At 43.3% G+C, this 19026-nt stretch overlaps 1 protein-coding gene across 1 annotated transcript; it reads right to left on the reverse strand.

Moving 5' to 3' along the window:
* Nucleotides 1–4563: 4563 nt before the first annotated feature.
* NAA20 (N-alpha-acetyltransferase 20, NatB catalytic subunit) lies at nt 4564–18721 on the reverse strand. The gene is made up of 6 exons (XM_068115502.2): nt 18580–18721; nt 18441–18465; nt 12651–12741; nt 12396–12531; nt 8821–8966; nt 4564–4924 (listed from the first exon to the last, which is right to left on the reverse strand). Exons 1-6 carry the CDS (start codon nt 18630–18632, stop codon nt 4839–4841), a joined length of 537 nt encoding a protein of 178 aa, XP_067971603.1. The 5' UTR covers nt 18633–18721; the 3' UTR covers nt 4564–4838.
* Between the last annotated feature and the right edge of the window lie 305 nt (nt 18722–19026).

Raw genomic sequence — 19026 nt, forward strand, 5'->3', positions numbered from 1 at the left:
GTGTATGCTGCATGTGTGAGAAGGGTTACGATTTATGGGAGCGAGACATGGGTAATGAACGTAGAGCAGCAACGAAGGCTGGAAAGGGTGGAAATGCGAATGGTTCGGTGGATGTGTGGAGTATCGTTGAGAGAGAGGAAGACAAATAATGAATTGCGAAAGATGATGGGAATAGAGCCTGTGATTGATGCTGTGAAGAGAAACAGGTTGAGATGGTTTGGTCATGTGTTGAGGAAGGATGAAAGTGACTCGTTGAGAAGAGTGATGGAAATGAATGTAGAAGGAAGTAGAGGACGGGGAAGACCGAGAAAGACTTGGCTCAAGATGGTGGAAGAAGAAATGCGGGCAAGGGGGTTAACAAGGGGAGATGCAGAAAATAGGGCAAAATGGAGAAGATTGTCATGGGGACCGCAAGGCTAACCCCCGCTCTAGCAGGGAAAATGGCCTTAAAGTGCCTGTTGTGGTATTAAAGGTTGGAGATGGATTCATATTCTTATATATACACAAAGAATTAAGTTAAGCACCCCCCCGTTTTTTTACAACCTCGCACATTACAAGTTTGTTGTCGTCAAAACAGTGTAATATACCCATGATATTGCTATATTTTCTGGAGAAGTGATATTATGGTCACATAAAAACATAACAATCATGCCGTTTTCAATATTTTATTCTGAATAATTTAAGGTGAAATTTTTTGGGAATTTTAGGCATATTTTCACCTCAATTTAAGTATGGAGCTATAGGTCCATCACGGACAGTGTGGATGACGTTTATGTTTTCTAACGTACAGTCATTGTTCTGAGAAGACCTCTAGCGATCTTTGCGTCAATAACGTGTGTAGGACCCACGTGATCGGATCACTGACTCAACCCTACGTCTCATAGACCCTGTAAGCCGTCGTATGCGTTGCTGTGGCAGGTTGTTCCATTCCCGATGTAATGCACGTTCCAATTCATCCAGATTGGCTATTGGAGGGACCATCTTCGCAATTTGTCGTCCCAACATGTCCCAAACGTGCTCGAGGGGGTTCAGGTCAGGACTGTACGCAGGCCAGGGGATGGTTGTCACAGCACCTTGCTCCATCCGATCACGTGGGTCCTACACACGTTATTGACGCAAAGATCGCTAGAGGTCTTCTCAGAACAATGACTGTACGTTAGAAAACATAAACGTCATCCACACTGTCCGTGATGGACCTATAGCTCCATACTTAAATTGAGGTGAAAATATGCCTAAAATTCCCAAAAATTTTCACCTTAAATTATTCAGAATAAAATATTGAAAACGGCATGATTGTTATGTTTTTATGTGACCATAATATCACTTCTCCAGAAAATATAGCAATATCATGGGTATATTACACTGTTTTGACGACAACAAACTTGTAATGTGCGAGGTTGTAAAAAAACGGGGGGGTGCTTAACTTAATTCTTTGTGTATATATATATATTTTTTCAATCGACGTACTTCCTTGGATTCGTAACAAAATGGAAATATTCTGAACGTCATATTTTGGGGTTCTTGGCCACATTTAAAAGATATTCCATCCGATTTTGATTTGACTCCAGTGATTCGTGTTTTTCCCCTTAAAAATATGACTTGTTGAAAGCAGGAATTCAGAGTCGAGCATACTCAGAGGGTCAAGCAAAAGAATCACAAACTATCCTGAAATTGATTATTTCTTTGAAACGACTATAAATGTAGATTTATATAAATTTATAATGTACATTTATATAAATATTTACTATATAAATTGCATTCGGTACACAAGGTGATTCAAACAATTGGTGTCGGGTTGGAGAAGTTATCGTGAAAACGTCCAAATGCTTTAAGGAATTTGTCGTTTTTTGCCATCGGTGCTTGGGTATGGGGTGAGGGGAGGGTGATGAGATTAAAATTGACCAAAGTTAAAAAGGAGGCATAGAGAAAACGGATGGTTGAAGGGTGTACAGAGTGAGCGGAGGGGTGGAAGTGGAGGTGCAATGTAGAGCATACAGGAAGGTTGTGGAAGAGAGCGGAGGGGAAAGGAAAATGGGGAAAAAATGGAGCGGACTGATGGAAGTGAATGATACCATAATGTAAAATGTCGTTGCTTGGATGGCAACCATTCATCTTGCTGCTTCGTTATTCTCATCATTGTCATCAGATACCCTTTACCCATGGCAGAAATATTACAAGATTAACCCTTTGTTAGCTGCAAGAGACAGCATTTAGATTTTGTTTTATGACAGCCCATCAAAGGTGCTTTGGTTTTTCTTTCTTTTTTTAAATTCTATCTTGTAAACCGAACTGTGGTATTTTTGGAAACAATTCCTGACCACCAAAAATGGAAGCTGTAAACTACAAAAAAGATATTATCTTTTACCAATTCATTTTGTTACAATTTGACAAGAAGTTTAAAAAAAAGAATTGTACTTTTTATCAAACTTTGGCACACTTTTCCTCAGAAATGGCTTCCTTCAAAGGATTGTCCTGATAATTGTAGCCTGTGGGTGACTTGGTGCAACAATCCATTTCTGTTATCTCTCAAATAATCCATCATACAGTCGTGGCCAAAAATATTGGCACCCTTGCACTTTTTTCAAATAATGCACCATTTCTTCCAGAAAATTGTTGAAATAAAAAAATCGTTTGCTATCCACATTTGTATTTCTTTGGTTTGCAGTGGAACAAAACAAAAAAAGCTGAAAAAATTACTAAATCTTAGCTCATTCCACACAGAAATCCTAAAATGGCCCGGACAATATTGTTGGCACCTTTTAGAAGTTGTTATAAAGAATTAGATTTCAAGCAGGTGATTCTCTTTTACTTTGGAATTGAACTCACCTGTGGTGAGTTGCAGGTACCTGCAATACAAAAATCACTCATTCAACCAGTTTGAATAGATAAAAGGAGTCATTTTGCTGTTTTGTGTCACTGTGTGTACCACAATGAGATTGGAGAAAAGAAAGAAAACCAGAGAATTGTCTGAGGTCAGACACAAGATTCTAGCCAAGCATGGACAATCTCAAGACGACAAGTCCATCTCCAGAGACCTTGATGTTCCTGTGCCCACCGTACGCAATGTTATCAGGAAGTTTAAGGCCCATGGCACTGTATCCAACATCCCTGGACGTGGCCGCAAGAGAAAACCTGATCGAAGATTGCAGCAAAGGATTGTTTGAATTGTGGAGAAAGCACCTCAATCAACTGCCAAACAGATTCAAGCTGACCTTCAGACACAAGTACGACAGTTTCAACTCGCACCATCCATCACCAACTCTCTGCTGTTGTCCCTGTTCTCTGCTGTTGTATTTGTGTGCTTCCCTCTCTCCCCATATTTTCTCCCGCTCCCTTTATTGTATGTTTTGTGTGTCCGTTTTTTTTTTTGTGATTAACGTTAGCTCTTAAACGAGCCTCGATTTTGTGTACAAAAAAAAAAATCAATGAAAAGGGGTTCCATGGTAGGAGACACATTAGGACCCCACTGCTGAGAAAGCCCGACTGGAGTTTTCCAAAACACACCTCAACAAGCAAAAATCCTTCTGGGAGAATGTCCTGTGGACAGATGAGACCAAATTAGAGCTTTTTTGTAAAGCACATCATCTCTATGTTTACAGAAAACAAAATGAAGCCTTCAAAGAAAAGAACACCATCCCTACAGTCAAACATGGAGGAGGGATGTTTTGGGGTTGCTGGGCTGCCTCTGGCACTGGGTGCCTTGAATGTGGGCATGGCATCATGAAATCAGGAGATTACCAAGGCATTTTGGAATGTTCAACCCAGTGTCAGAGAGCTGGGTCTCCGTCGAAGGTCATGGGTCTTGCAGCAGGACAATGACCCCAAATACACTTCAAAATTTCTGGGAGAACTGGAGCAGTTTGCACAAGAAGAGTGGGCCAAACAGCCATTAGAGGTGTGGGAAGCTCATTTATAGCTATAGGAAGTGCTTGACTGCAGTTATTTTGTCCAAACGCTGTGCTACCAAATATTAAGTCTTGGGTGTCAATAATTTTGTCAATGCCATTTCTTTCTTTTTTTCTGATTTAAAAGGATATATTAAGTTCTGAATCAAAAGCAAAGGTTCTGTAATATTAACAGTGAAATAAAGAATTGTGGAGACTAAATACTTTTGTCAATTTCAACTTATTTTTAGAGAAAATTTTGAGTTATTTGACCAAGTGCAAGGGTGCCAATATTTTTGGCCACGACTGCACCTATGCTCTCCTTTCCATCTTAATATCCTCGTTCAGGATTTCTCCCTCGGCTTGGCCCTCCTCTCATTCAATGGTTCCGTAAATAAATGAGCAGCTTCCTCGGGCTGACAACAGCCCCTTCCACTGAATTCTGTTTCCTCTCGTCACGTCGCGGTTGTGGAGGCAATTGTCTTTGTAATGGGAGCGGTGAAACGCAATTCAAGAATGATTGTATGTGAGATGGGATCAGACAGGTCTTTGCTCGGCCAACTGTTGGAGAAGAGGAATTTGCAATCAGGTTCTCTGTGGTTTACCGTACATTATTGGCGATGTGAGAAATAATTTCTGCACCACACTCTAGAGAAGTGAATTTGTGTTGTTCTGCATATGGGAGTTTTTTTTATATTTTATTACTCAATATCAACGTAGCAACAAAAATACACAAGTCGTGGTCCCCTGGTACAAATGGTTTGATAAATGGCATTGTACCCCAGAACTCGAACACCAAACAGCCTTTGGGCTTTAATGGCATTTCCATTTTCTCGAAAGATCCAATGTCCAGGTGAACCACCGCCTCAATGTTCAGCTGGATTTGAAGATTGAAGTGAATGACGGATCTTCGTTTGGACCGCCACAATCCAGGACCAGGGAACCGCATCGCTGTTATTCTATGTCCTCGGGTCGTACAGGGTGGGGGAGAGGGATGATCGACTTCTTGTGAACATCCTTTGATAAAGCTTTCCGCATGTCTGCAACAAAGAAGCAGCGTCTATGGCCTGGGAAGCTCTATTTCCTTCTGCCATTTGGAAAAAGGAAGTTTCAGTAGCACTGCTCACACTACCCACAATATTTACAGTAAATACAAAATGGGCAGCTTTGCAATTACTTTGCTCATGTTTGATTTGTCAAAAGTGTGAATAAGTTAAGAGAACAAATTATATCCATTCTAAATGATGATCCAAAATATCGGAGTCTTCATGTATCCGTGGGTAAATGTTCTGTAGTTGCATGTTTAACGTGAAGCACCTTGCACAAGAAGAGAACCAAAAACAACGAGAAATAATCTAAAAAAATTCACCGCCTTGCCTTATATTCAAAAGCTATACACGTCTACGCCTTATACGCATCTGCCTTATACTCAAACGACATTATGACGAAAACAACGGCTTTAAAAAAAAAGTAAACGTTATTATTTGGTGTTCTCTATATTCTCATAATAAAGATTTGTTGAACATTTGATGACAAAAAGTTAAAAAGAGGTTTATGAACTGGACATGATTCCTTACTGAAACGGAGGTGGATACTTCCAAGACCTGGGAGGACTCTGTTCCATCTTCTGAAACCCGCATATGGATATAACAACCAATGACACACGCACCTCTCCCGCTATGTGGGGTAGGGGCTAACCTGTTCATGATTAGGTGCAGCAAGCCCAGACAGTTTCATGCATTTGTTTTGTAAGATTATTTTGCACATTTGGGTTACTCAAGTCTATCTATCAACAGGAGGTTAGTGATCAATACTTTGTTTTGTTTGTTTGTTTGGGGATGGGTACCAAACAATGAAAATAGGGATTACATAATGCAAGGGGTAGGCTTGGAGCGTGTCACACAGGAGAAGGATCTGGGGGTGGAAATAGATATTGTGTGGGGAGAGGGGTGAGCAGACAGGGTAGTGCCAGGCTTCGGTCCTATGTATGCAACATCAATGAAGTACTGGAGCTTATTCAACTTTGACACAATTTCAAAGTTACCAACACGTCACCAAACTTGTCCCCATGGCTTAAAAGCCGAAGAGTCGAGTGGATGGGTGTGCAAGTTTCCCATTTATCCCTGGCTTTGATGCGGTCAGTCGTTAATCCTCAGAGGGTATCAACAGACCCTGTCTTGCCAACCAAGTGCATCCACAGTTTTCTGACACGCTCCTCTTGTACTAGCTCTTGTACTAATTTGAGTTGCTCTCAGGGTGAGCAGTAACATGTCTCACCATGATTGTTGTTAATGACATCATTCTGTGGAAAGATCCTGCCACCACATGACTTATTGTGGAACTACAGCCATGATATTCACCTTTCTGAACAGCCCACAAAATGGCCCTCTTGTGGATAATAAATTGAGATGCAACTATGGACTTGGTCAACAACAACAACAACAACAACATGCATTTTAAAGGCCATTTTCCCTGCTAGAGCGGGGGTTAGCCTTGCGGTCCCCATGACAATCTTCTCCATTTTGCCCTATTTTCTGCATCTCTCCTTGTTAACCCCCTTGCCCGCATTTCTTCTTCCACCATCTTTAGCCAAGTCTTTCTCGGTCTTCCCCGTCTTCTACTTCCTTCTACATTCATTTCCATCACTCTTCTCAACCAGTCACTTTCGTCCTTCCTCAACACATGACCAAACCATCTCAACCTGTTCCTCTTCACAGCATCAATCACAGGCTCTATTCCCATCATCTTTCGCAATTCATCATTTGTCTTCCTGTCTCTCAACGATACTCCGCACATCCGTCGAACCATTCGCATTTCCACCCTTTCCAACCTTCGTTGCTGCTCTACGTTCATTACCCATGTCTCGCTCCCATAAATCATAACACTTCTCACACATGCAGCATACACCTTTCCCTTCAGCTTTAACGACACTCCCCTCATCATCAGCACGCCACTCAGTTCCCGAAACTTCTTCCATGCACATCTCACTCGAGCAACCGTTGCTGAGTCTGATCCACCTTCTCCATTCAGCATGTCTCCAAGGTAGCAAAATGTTTTCACACCTTCCAGCTTCACGCCGTCTCCAAGATCCAACTCAACATCTCCTCCATCTGCAACTATGGACTTGGTCGGTCTGAAATTACATAAAAACTATCCACAACTAAACACTGACAGCTGCCCTCTATCAGTCAGCCTCAAAGCTTTAAAGCTCGATGGAATGTTATTTTAATGCGTCATTTTTCCTTCTTTAAAAAATATAAAATAAAGCTAGTTTAATGAAAGGGAATTTGAAAACACACAAGGCGAGCATTTTAAATTATATGGTATACTTATTATATTCAGTCTACCTGTGTTTAATAAATGTACACAAAAAGCCATTCCCATGAATAACCTCAACATTCCCACTTTGTACATCGAGAAAATTGATGAATCGACTCATTAATATAATGCAATGAGACCATTTATAAAGGACTCGTATACTGTGACAGAAAACTTGGCAAAACCAGTACCTTCAAAGTAGAGCATGTCACAAACTACTGCTTTCACTGGAATGTCATTTCAAACAGGATTGAAAAATAAACCCATACTCAGATTAGACACCACCTCCTTATCAGTCTGTCAATGCGACACCACCTCCTTAATGATTGATTATCATGGTGCATTCACCCTTGCCATGGGTGAAACTGCACAAGTTTAAAACAAAAAAAAGGAAAAGCACTCGTTTGTTGGGGGGCTCTGGGGGCATGCTTCCCTGGAAAAATGTTGCAAAATTGATGTCAAAATTTGCATTTTGGGGGGTGACCTTGTCCAAATTGTAACAAAAAAACTATGCAAGTTAAAAAGTGATATTTGGGGGAAATTTTTTGTTTCACCTGAACATCCATTGTTGGAAGATTATTTTCAATAAGTACAGCAGTTCATTATTATAAAACAAATTAATTCTGAATACCACATAAATACCTTTCCAGGACTTTTGATACACTAGTGGGCCGGTTGGTCCAATTTTTCATTGGTCTTCATGGACTTGTAGCATGCCTACCTGTTGTAGTGCTTGAGCATTAGCTTACCTTTCACCAAACCCAGGTATGCTTGCTACAGGGTGGGGGCGGGGATTATACGTTCGTTATTATTGACAAATGATACTACTATTATTATTGGTGTTAATGTTATTTATATCAATGAATTGTTACAATGTTATCAGTATTTTTCTTTCTTTTTTTGTAATTATAATGCCATGTCGTGGAAGTACCTATTAAGCTGCTCGATACACTCTTAACATGGCGCGTGTTTAGAAACATGGGAATTCTTCCGGATTATTTGTCGTGAATTATCCTAATCAACTCAGGAGATCATGACGATCATTTTGGTGTATCACATTCCACATCACAAAGCTCCAATATAACTCCACAACAAAACATGCCACACACATCTCGGTCATGTCTGTTCCTCACAATTCTAACACACACACACACACACACACACGCACGCACACACACACACACACACACACACACACACACACACACACACACACACACACACACACACACACGTACAAGTACAAGTATCAAAGTACTCACAAACCATCAGACATTATCGGATTTTGTATTTGTGTGCAGCAGAATCCCGTCTTTACTTTGTGTAATGTAAAAACAGTACTTCGGGATTTCCCGTGAAGTTCATAGGAGGGAACGGCGATACAAAACTCCAACAATGGAAGCTATTTCAGCATCTACCGATGTACAGATGTTCTGCTGTCTGGCGGACACGTGATCGACCCAAATTTACACGGTTAAGAAACGAATCAGAATAGCACCTCAATTCCCAAAAATTGTGGCATGCTTTTCTGATGACGAAAATACGGAAACCTCCACATGGGTCGTTACAAAAATACATAGTTCTGTGCTACGCAGAAGAAGTTTCACCCATAACTTACCATATGCATCTTCGTCGGGTTCTCCATTGCTTGCAGAGTAGTACTCCAGCACCGTACGATAGACGCTGTAACCCAACCGCTTGTACATGTTCACGGCCACTTGGTTCGACACTCGCACAAACAAGTCAACGAAGAATGCTCCTTTACTGCATACACAACCACCCAAACTATTTTTTGTGGTAAAGCTCCAGAGTGCACCGACATTTAAAATAAAAATCATTTTCATATTAATCAGTTGGTCCGATGTTGAAATTACAGTTACTAGGACGTGCCCGTACGTGGCGTACCCGTAACCGTACCGTACCCGGAACCGTACCCGTACCGTACCCGTACCCGTGACGTGCCCGTAATGAATATGTACAAAATATAAATATGTATGTACTACAATCGATCGTACCTTACAACAATCAACACAGATTGCAACGTCAAATAAATGAATACGCTCTCAAATGTGCCGTCCGAGGCAGCGTCTGCTCGCCACGTTCAGCGTCACTATGACTATCCGTAAGTCCGGAAGTGACGTCCTCATTTGACTGTCCGGAAGGTCGCATATCGCAGTTACGATGAATCGCAAAGTAGTTTTAATTAGTTTTAAAACATAGTTTAACGCCAACATAGTTTGCCAACGTGAAATAAATGAATACGCTCTCAAATGTGCCGTCCGAGGCAGAGTCTGTTCGCCACGTTCGGCACAAGTGATAGCTCGCTGCTCTCTGATTGGTTGAATCGTTTTTTGGACATAGCTCGCTAACTACTTGTCCGATTAATATGAAACCTTGAAAAGGCACATCCTCGGGTCCCCAGCAATATACCTGGCAAGTTGCAAGTATATCGGACCCGTGGTTGTCGAGAAACAGCGGTCACAGACAAACAAACACACACACAGACACACACACACACACACAGAGATTGCTGGAATTATAGATAGATGGTGTCAAATATATATATTATATATACAAATTACATTAGTGCTAACTGTTTTTAAACCATTATTCATGAGAACACCAGACCCTGCTTGCGAAGCACCAGGATGCCAGTTTATAGTCGGGTAGAGAATCAAACCCAATAGTCTGGGTGTAAATGGCTAACCCCCGCTCTAGCAGGGAAAATGGCCTTAAATTGCCTGTTGTGTGTTTGTAGTCTGGGTGTAAATGTAAATATGTGTGCAAATCGTGTTACAAGCACAACTCTTGTTTTCTTTGAAAGTATGATACCTAATGATCAAAATAAAAATGTACCCTCAGACCCCCTTTTCGCGGGGGATACGTTCCTGGAAAATCCGCGAATCGTGAAACCCGTTAATAGCGGGGCATTGTTTCAATGGAAAAGGGGGGATACAGTGCATTCAGAAAGTATTCAGACCCCTTCACTTTTTTCACATTTTGTTATGTTGCAGCCTTATGCTGAAATCGTTTAAATTCATTTTTTCCCTCATCAATCTACACTCAATACCCCATAATGACAAAGAGAAAACAGGATTTTAGAAAGTTTTGCAAATTTATTTAAAATAAAAAACTGAAATATCACATTGACATAAGTATTCATACCCTTTGCAATGACACTTGAAATTTAGCTCAGGTGCCTCCCATTTCTCTTGATCATCTTTGAGATGTTTCTACACCTTGATTGGAGTCCACCTGTGGTAAATTCAATTGATTGGACATGATTTGGAAAGGCACACACCTGTCTATATAAGGTCTCACAGCTGACAATGCATATCAGAGCAAAAACCAGGCCATGAGGTCAAAGGAACTGCCTGCAGAGCTCAGAGACAGGATTGTGTCGAGGAACAGATGTGGGGAAGCCTACAAAAAAAATTCTGCTGCATTGAAGGTTCCCAAGAGCACAGTGGCCTCCATAATTCTTAAATGGAAGAAGTTTGGAACAACCAAGACACTTCCTAGAGCTGGTCGCCCGGCCAAACTGAGCAATCGGGGGAGAAGGGCCTTGGTAAGAGAGGTGAACAGGAACCCGATGGTCATTCTGGCTGAGCTCCAAATCCTGTGTGGAGATGGGAGAAACTTCCAGAAGGACAACCATCACTGCAACACTCCACCGATCTGGGCTTTATGGCAGAGTGGCAAGACGGAAGCCTCTCCTTCGTGAAAGACACTGAGTGTGGATTGATGAGGGGAAAAAATTAATTTAAACGATTTCAGCATAAGGGTGCAACATAACAAAATGTGAAAAAGGTGAAGGGGTCTGAATACTTTCTGAATGCACTGTAGGTGCCCGAGTCACAAAAATCCACGAATATAGAGGACCAAACCACGAATGGCGAGGCAATATCCACGAATGGCGAGGCACAATCCCACGAATGTTGTTGATAATCCACTAAGGTTTTATAAATACCGTATGTGAAGCTAACGGCTCGTGAAATGTATTTTTTGTGCCCCTGAAAAACCGTGAATTTGCGGAACACGGCCGCGAATAGGGGGGAAAAAAAGCGTGATTTCGCGGAACACAGCTGCGAATAGAAAAAAAAAACCGTGAATTTGCGGGACACTTTTCTGCGAACAGAGAAACAGGTCGTATTTTATCACCCGCAAATAGCGGAACCACAAATAGCAGGGTCCGACAGTATTCCAATTTTGTCGATGCTCGAGGTATCTATCATACGCAGTCCAGATATTGATGTCATTTTCATCCAAATTCTTCGTATATTCTTGGTGCACTTCACTGCAAATCTAAAAAGAATAAGATAACCTGCACGGAGATGTTCTTTTGTGAAGTTTTTGAGAACAGCGACATACCCAGAAAGAACCATTTGTTTCAGATGAAGACGATGCCTTGAAGAATTGACAATTTAAATGTTGCATTTTTTTCTCGATTTGTTTACACATAACTTATAGAAGTATGAGAGAGTGAAAAATTACATAGAACGGAAATCTAAAAATAATTGGCAAACGAAAATAAATATTTTTGGTCTGTGGCTTTGGAAACATGATCAGGTTATGTGTAATTTGTGACAGATTGTGGGCTCTACCTATATTGCAGATCAGAACAAGCATCTGTAATATATTCTGAGGCAGAAAGATTGAAAGTTAACCAAAGAAAGCAAATGAACGAGAACATTCTAAGATTTGGAGAGAAAATGATGTCATCAAGACCTGGTCTATAATTTATACTCCTGGCGCATAAAAAAATTGGAATACATTATTTACAGCATTTATGTACCATATTTAAAAAAAACAACAAGAGTGGTGCTTGTAACAAGATTTGCATATCTGATAGTCACAGACTACATTTAGGCCAGCACTACAAGCTAGACTAAAGGTGAGTATGCTGCACTGTCATATCAAATGTGGCACCTCCATTGTAAAGAGAGAAATAAAAGTGCAATGAATGATTACTCTCCGGGGTAGTGAGACTGTATGCAACAATTAAAGCTTTGTCACCATGGTAACCAATGCTGAGGATTTGTCAGGCAGTAGCTCAAGCGATGGGCTGCAAACTTATATCGAGATGATCCCCTCTTTCTTGCAATGCGTTGAAATCTCATGCTGCAAGTTAAAGGTTCATTTATCACCAAAATGAAGTGTATAAAAGGAAATGTGAGAGTACCGCAAGATCACCTTTCGGAGATCTCCTCAAGAAGGTCCATGAGCTTGGCAGCGATACCGAGGCGCCGGTACTCAGGTGCTACCGAAAGTGCCGTGACGTGTCCGTGCCACTCTTCTCGTGAAACAGCACCCTCCGCCTTTCCCATGACTGGACATCGTGGCAAGAACAGGGAGGGGAAAGCGGTGTGTTAGAGTTGGGGTTGACGATGAAAGGGGGTTAGGGTGAGAGTGTAAGTTCAGCACACGGGGCTGTAGGCACGCACTCACTGTATCCCATGAGGTCTCCAGTTGGTGACTCTGCCACTAGGAAGTATTCTGGCCAGTGTGCAAGATACTGCAGGTAGAAAGGTATACCATACTAACGGGACTCAGTCAAGGCACCATTTTTATGAAACGACCCTGATCAGAAGCTTTGTCATGAAAAAAATATATATATATGTCAAATATATATATGCATGTCAATGCGGACATGCATGGCGATGACGTCGTGACGTTCGCTCATTAGGTTGGAGAACCAGATTACAGATACTAATATATATATATACCAATGTATTTGTAATAAAAATAATGATGTACATTAGCTCCAGGTCTGTGGTCTGGTTCCTGGCGGCAGGAAGGGCATCCGGCCATAAAAACATTGCCTCAAAAAGGGAACCATGACAATTACAACTACATATGGGCAGGGTACAGCCCGAAGTGGAGATCGGTTTATGAGGTTTAGGACATGGAATGTAGGGACAATGACAGGGAGATCAGGAGAAGTGGTGGAAGTATTGGTCAGAAGAAGAGTGGACATATGTTGTGTGCAAGAGACGAGATGGAGGGGAAGTGGTGTGAGATTGGTGAAGGGTAGGCAGGGACAGAAATACAAGTTTGTGTGGCAAGGGTGCCCGGAGGGCATGAATGCTGTTGGTGTCCTGTTTTCTGAGGAGTTTGTAGACAGTGTGGTGAGTGTGACTAGAGTGAGTGATAGGTTGATGATGGTGAAAATGATGATTGGAAAGCTCTTGGTGAACGTCATCTCGGGATATGCTCCGCAGGTTGGTCGAAGCGATGAGGAAAAGGACAAGTTCTGGTGTGCGTTAGAGAAGCTGATGGAAAACGTGAAAGATGAGGAAGTTGTTGTGGTAGGAGGAGACCTAAATGGACATGTGGGAAGGAGTATGGATGGTTTTGACGGAGTTCATGGGGGTCACGAATATGGTGTGAGAAATGGAGAAGGTGAAAGGATTTTGGAGTTTGCTGATGGAGCTGATTTGTTGATTTGTAATACTCAGTTCCAGAAAGAGGATAATAAGCTTGTTACATACACGTCAGGTGGGTCGACGACAACCGTTGACTACCTGATGGTGCGTAGGCGAGATAGGGGGCACCTCCGGGACACAAAGGTGATCCCGGGGGAGGAGGCTGTTTCACAGCACCACTTGGTTGTCTGCGACGTAAGGGTGAAAGGTGCGAGGAGAGCTCGGCGGGTGAAGTACCAACCGAGAATGAAGGTGTGGAGGTTGAAAGAGGTGACAGTAAGGGAGGCATTAAAAGAGAGGTAGGGTCGAGGATGATGTGGTTGAGCTTGAAAGTGGTTGGATGTCAATGAAAGCTACTCTGTTGGGAGCCGTTGGTGAGGTATGTGGATGGACAAAAGGACCACCGAGGCACTCGGAAACATGGTGGTGGGATGATGAAGTTGGAAAGAGGATTGACGTGAAGAGGAAGAAGTTCAAGGAGTGGCAGAAGGTGAAGGGTACGAGAGCAGAAACAGCAGAGCATGAAAGTTATAAGGCAGCCAGGAAGGCTGCAAAGAAAGAGGTAGCAAAGGCGCAGGAGGCATGTAGGAAAATGTTCGGAGAACGCTTGGATTCGGAAGAGGGTCAGAGAGCGGTATTCAGGATTGCAAAGCAGATAGCGAAAGAGAGGTGTGATGTGATGGAGGTGAGTTGCTTGAAGGATGAAGTGGGACAAATGGTTGTCGACCCAGATGGAATTAAAGGAAGATGGAAAAGATATATGGAAATGCTGTTGAATACAGAGAATGAATGGGATGGCAACATAGAGAGTAACCCAGTTTTAGGACCGGCAGAGAAGATAACTGAGAAGGAAATTGAGGAAGCGATAAAAGCAATAAATAAAAAAAACCCACCTTTAGAGGCCATTTTTTCCCCGCAAGCGGGGGTTGGCCTTTTTCGGGAACTGTGTTTGTTGTTGTTTTTCGGTCCCCTTTCGGAAGGAAGCGGTAAAAGCAATGAAGAGTAGAAAAGCGGGAGGGCCGACGGGAGTTGTGGGAGATATGTTGAAGGCAGCAGGAAGTTGGGGTGTGAAGAGAATGACAGAGATCTGTAATCTGGTGGTGAAAGAAGGCCGCATTCCAGTGGATTGGGAACTGAGTACCCTCGTCCCTCTATACAAGGGGAAAGGTGACCCTCTGGAGTGTGGCTCGTACCGAGCGATAAAGTTATTGGAGCATGGAATGAAGGTATTGGAAAGGGTGTTGGAGAGGAGGATAAGGAAGAAAGTGAAGATCGACGAAATGCAGTTTGGATTCATGCCAGGAAGAGGAACGACAGACGCGCTTTTCATTGTGAGGCAGTTGCAGGAGAAGTACATTGAGAAGAGGAAGAAGTTGTTTCTTGGGTTTGTTGATCTGGAGAAAGCATTCGATAGGGTACCACGCAAAGTATTGACATGGGCATTGAGGAAGTTAGGAGTGGAGGAATGGTTGATCAGAGTAGTGATGGCAATGTACAAAAGAGCGCGCACAGCTGTAAGGACGAAGGACGGGAACAGTGGTGAGTTTGAGGTGAAGGTGGGAGTGCATCAGGGGTCGGTACTAAGTCCACTACTATTTGTAGCTGTGATGGAGGTTTTGGCTCAGAACGTAAAGGAGGGTTTACCGTGGGAGTTGTTGTATGCAGATGATCTGGTGTTGATTGCAGAAAGTATGGATGGACTGAAGGAAAAGATGAACACGTGGAAGGAAAAGGTCTGAAGGTGAATATCGGAAAGACGAAGGTGATGGCAAGTGGTAAAGCATGTGGTGAGGTGGAAAGAACTGGGAAGTGGCCCTGTGCTGTGTGTAGGAAGGGTGTCGGAGTGAACTCCATTCAATGTACAATGTGCGCTGAGTGGGTTCATCAAAAATGTCGTGGTCAGAGAGGGTCATTAACCAGTGTGGCAGCTACATTCAAGTGTAAGGTGTGCACAGAGGGAGCTGCAGATGGAGGAGATGTTGAGTTGGATCTTGGAGACGGCGTGAAGCTGGAAGGTGTGAAAACATTTTGCTACCTTGGAGACATGCTGAATGGAGAAGGTGGATCAGACTCGGCAACGGTTGCTCGAGTGAGATGTGCATGGAAGAAGTTTCGGGAACTGAGTGGCGTGCTGATGATGAGGGGAGTGTCGTTGAAGCTGGAGGGAAAGGTGTATGCTGCATGTGTGAGAAGTGTTATGATTTATGGGAGCGAGACATGGGTAATGAACATAGAGCAGCAACGAAGGTTGGAAAGGGTGGAAATGCGAATGGTTCGACGGATGTGCGGAGTATCGTTGAGAGAGAGGAAGACAAATGATGAATTGCGAAAGATGATGGGAATAGAGCCTGTGATTGATGCTGTGAAGAGGAACAGGTTGAGATGGTTTGGTCATGTGTTGAGGAAGGATGAAAGTGACTGGTTGAGAAGAGTGATGGAAATGAATGTAGAAGGAAGCAGAAGACGGGGAAGACCGAGAAAGACTTGGCTAAAGATGGTGGAAGAAGAAATGCGGGAAAGGGGGTTAACAAGGAGAGATGCAGAAAATAGGGCAAAATGGAGAAGATTGTCATGGGGACCGCAAGGCTAACCCCCGCTCTAGCAGGGAAAATGGCCTTTAAAATGCATGTTGTTGTTTTGTTGTTGTATTAGCTCCACTGATGGATTACCACCATTTTTCATCGAGGATAACAACACAGTTATCTGCATGTTTTTTCCAGTGTTGGACATCTCATGTTCAATGACTCGCTATGGTAACAGTCAGTGTATCACACATTCAACACGTGATATTAATGCTGAAGGTTATTTTACAATGCAAACTCCTGTTTTCTATGTGTTATTGTTCAGCATGACGAAAAGTACAGTACTGTCATGAGAGCAGAGATAACTAATCTAAAATAAAATAAAAGTATGGTGAGGAGGGTTGTTTGGGTGTCCCTCCCTCTCAGTGCTTTTGTTTTCGGTCGATTTTGAGATTTAACGTTGTGTCCTTTTTAGGAGGCGAGTTATCGCCAGCACCATGGCCAAAGCCAGAGTACCCCTCGACCAGACACGGCGGTGTTTGTGGACCACGGTGTGCTTCGTCGATCTCATGGTGTGCTTTGTGAATAGTAGGCGAGTTATCGCCAGCACCATGGCCAAAGCCAGAGTACCCCTCGACCAGACACGGTGGTGTTTGTGGACCACGGTGTGCTTCGTCGATCTCATTAGTGTAGCAGCACAGCAAACCTGTTGTGCATTTTGTGATACAAGCACCAAATTTGGTACACTAGTAGACTATCATATTATGAAAAGATCTGGATATTGGGCCATCTCAGATTCAGAGATTTGATTTTTGCAAGATTTCGATTCGATTGGGATCGAAGAGAACACCTTCTTCGTCTTCTGTACAGTGAAGTTGCCAGCCCTGAATTCTCTGGCTACATCTGGGTGCTTCATTGGGAGTGCAACCGTGTCCCTCAGGTGAACAGGGACCCACCTGGCATAGTGTGTGTGGTCTAAGGCATGGAACCATGGGACCAGTTCCGTCAGGGCATCAAGGTACGTCGTGAATGAAGCCTGCCGCAGAGAACGCACGTAGACCAGTACCAACATCTCTAGTTCCAGCACAGTTGCCCAGTACTGAAAGTTGGGAATGTCTTCTCCTCTCTGGTGACACCAGTCTTCGAACTCAGGCAGGTCTTCTGCATCATCAGCATATGTCATACAGTGGCGTTCATACGCACGGTGTTGCAGGATGTGCAGTGCCGCTGCAGTGATTTGATGAGCTCTTCTTGTGCGGGTGACGTGGGCAGCTCGTAGGAAGGAGTCGGCCGTCCCTGGCGTTGCAATCTCAGCTTGCAAAATCTGCAAATCTTGCAAAAATCAAATCTCTGAATCTGAGATGGCCCAATATCCAGATCTTTTCATAATATGATAGTCTACTAGTGTGCCAAATTTGGTGCTTGTATCACAAAATGCACAATTCTTTTGAATATTTGGGCTAAGCCGCCCCACTACATGGTGTGCTTTGTGAATAGTAGGCGAGTTATTGCCAGCACCATGGCCAAAGCCAGAGTACCCCTCGACCAGACACGGTGGTGTTTGTGGACCATGGTGTGCTTCGTCGATCCCATGTTGTGCTTTGTGAATAGTAGGCGAGTTATCGCCAGCACCATGGCCAAAGCCAGAGTACCCCTCGACCAGACACGGTGGTGTTTGTGGACCATGGTGTGCTTCGTCGATCCCATGGTGTGCTTTGTGAATAGTAGGCGAGTTATCGCCAGCACCATGGCCAAAGCCAGAGTACCCCTCGACCAGACACGGCGGTGTTTGTGGACCACGGTGTGCTTCGTCGATCCCATGGTGTGCTTTGTGAATAGTAGGCGAGTTATCGCCAGCACCATGGCCAAATTCCAAATTCCCGCCGAAATCAACTCGTCGAATGTCAAGCCTTGCCAGCCGGTTCGTGAAAGTCTTGGGCCGACCCCACAAGAAAGTGAAAATTTTCCACACGTAGAAAGCTTCTCAGCATGAAAGAGCTCAGCAATCCTGAAGATGACAATGCATTCTGGAAAATATTGCAAAAACTTCCAAAAAAAGTTAAAAAGAACGTAGTCAATGAGCACTTCCTGAGGTAAAACAGTAATTAAGAAGATATTGCGCCAAGGCCCAAGGTGGGTGTTGTGTTGGAGTCATTCGCCGTACAGTGTTCCCGAGGAAGTAAGTAAAAAGCAAACGGTAGTTACAAACTCATTCCACAGCTCCAGTGAGGATTATAACACTTTCTCCAAAAAGGTAGAAACAGTTTACGTGGATGACGTGAGAAGGATACAGTTTCCGTCAGCTGATCCATGTTACTGAAGGCAGAGAAACCGTGAAGTAAATCGTTGAAGCAATAGGAACATAAATGGTGTCTTATAGTATTAAAGTATAATCGAAGACCAATGGCGAAAACAAAAGGGAAGACTTACATTCGATTAAACTTGAACAGATCATCGCAAGTGAAGGGCCGAATGGTTGTCATCGTGCCTCAACCCACCACCTCAGCTCCAGCCTCCAGCGCAAAACACCAGGCCGCACTTCCGGTGACGTCAGGTTGCTAGGTAACCTGCCGGCTCCAACGCACAACACTCGGCCGAACTTCCGGTGACGTCAGGCTGCTCCGAAAGAAACGTCGTTATTCGAGATTTTAAAAAAGGGAAAATATGACGTATAATCTAACGGTCACGTTGGTGGCACCTCAGAATGGTCGCTTCATGTTGATGAATTCTGGGTAACAATTACGCTGGCCGCGCCTTTTAGATCGAAACCATCTATTTAGTACGTATGCAATAAAATCTGAGATTGAGAAAGGTGATGATGGAGTGTGGGGAGAGATGGTAGGAATATCGACTTCAAGACGGCCGGCTCATGATCAA

This window comes from Myxine glutinosa, chromosome 5 (genome assembly GCF_964187855.1).
Source record: "Myxine glutinosa chromosome 5, kmMyxGlut1.1, whole genome shotgun sequence".
Lineage (NCBI taxonomy): Eukaryota > Metazoa > Chordata > Myxini > Myxiniformes > Myxinidae > Myxine > Myxine glutinosa.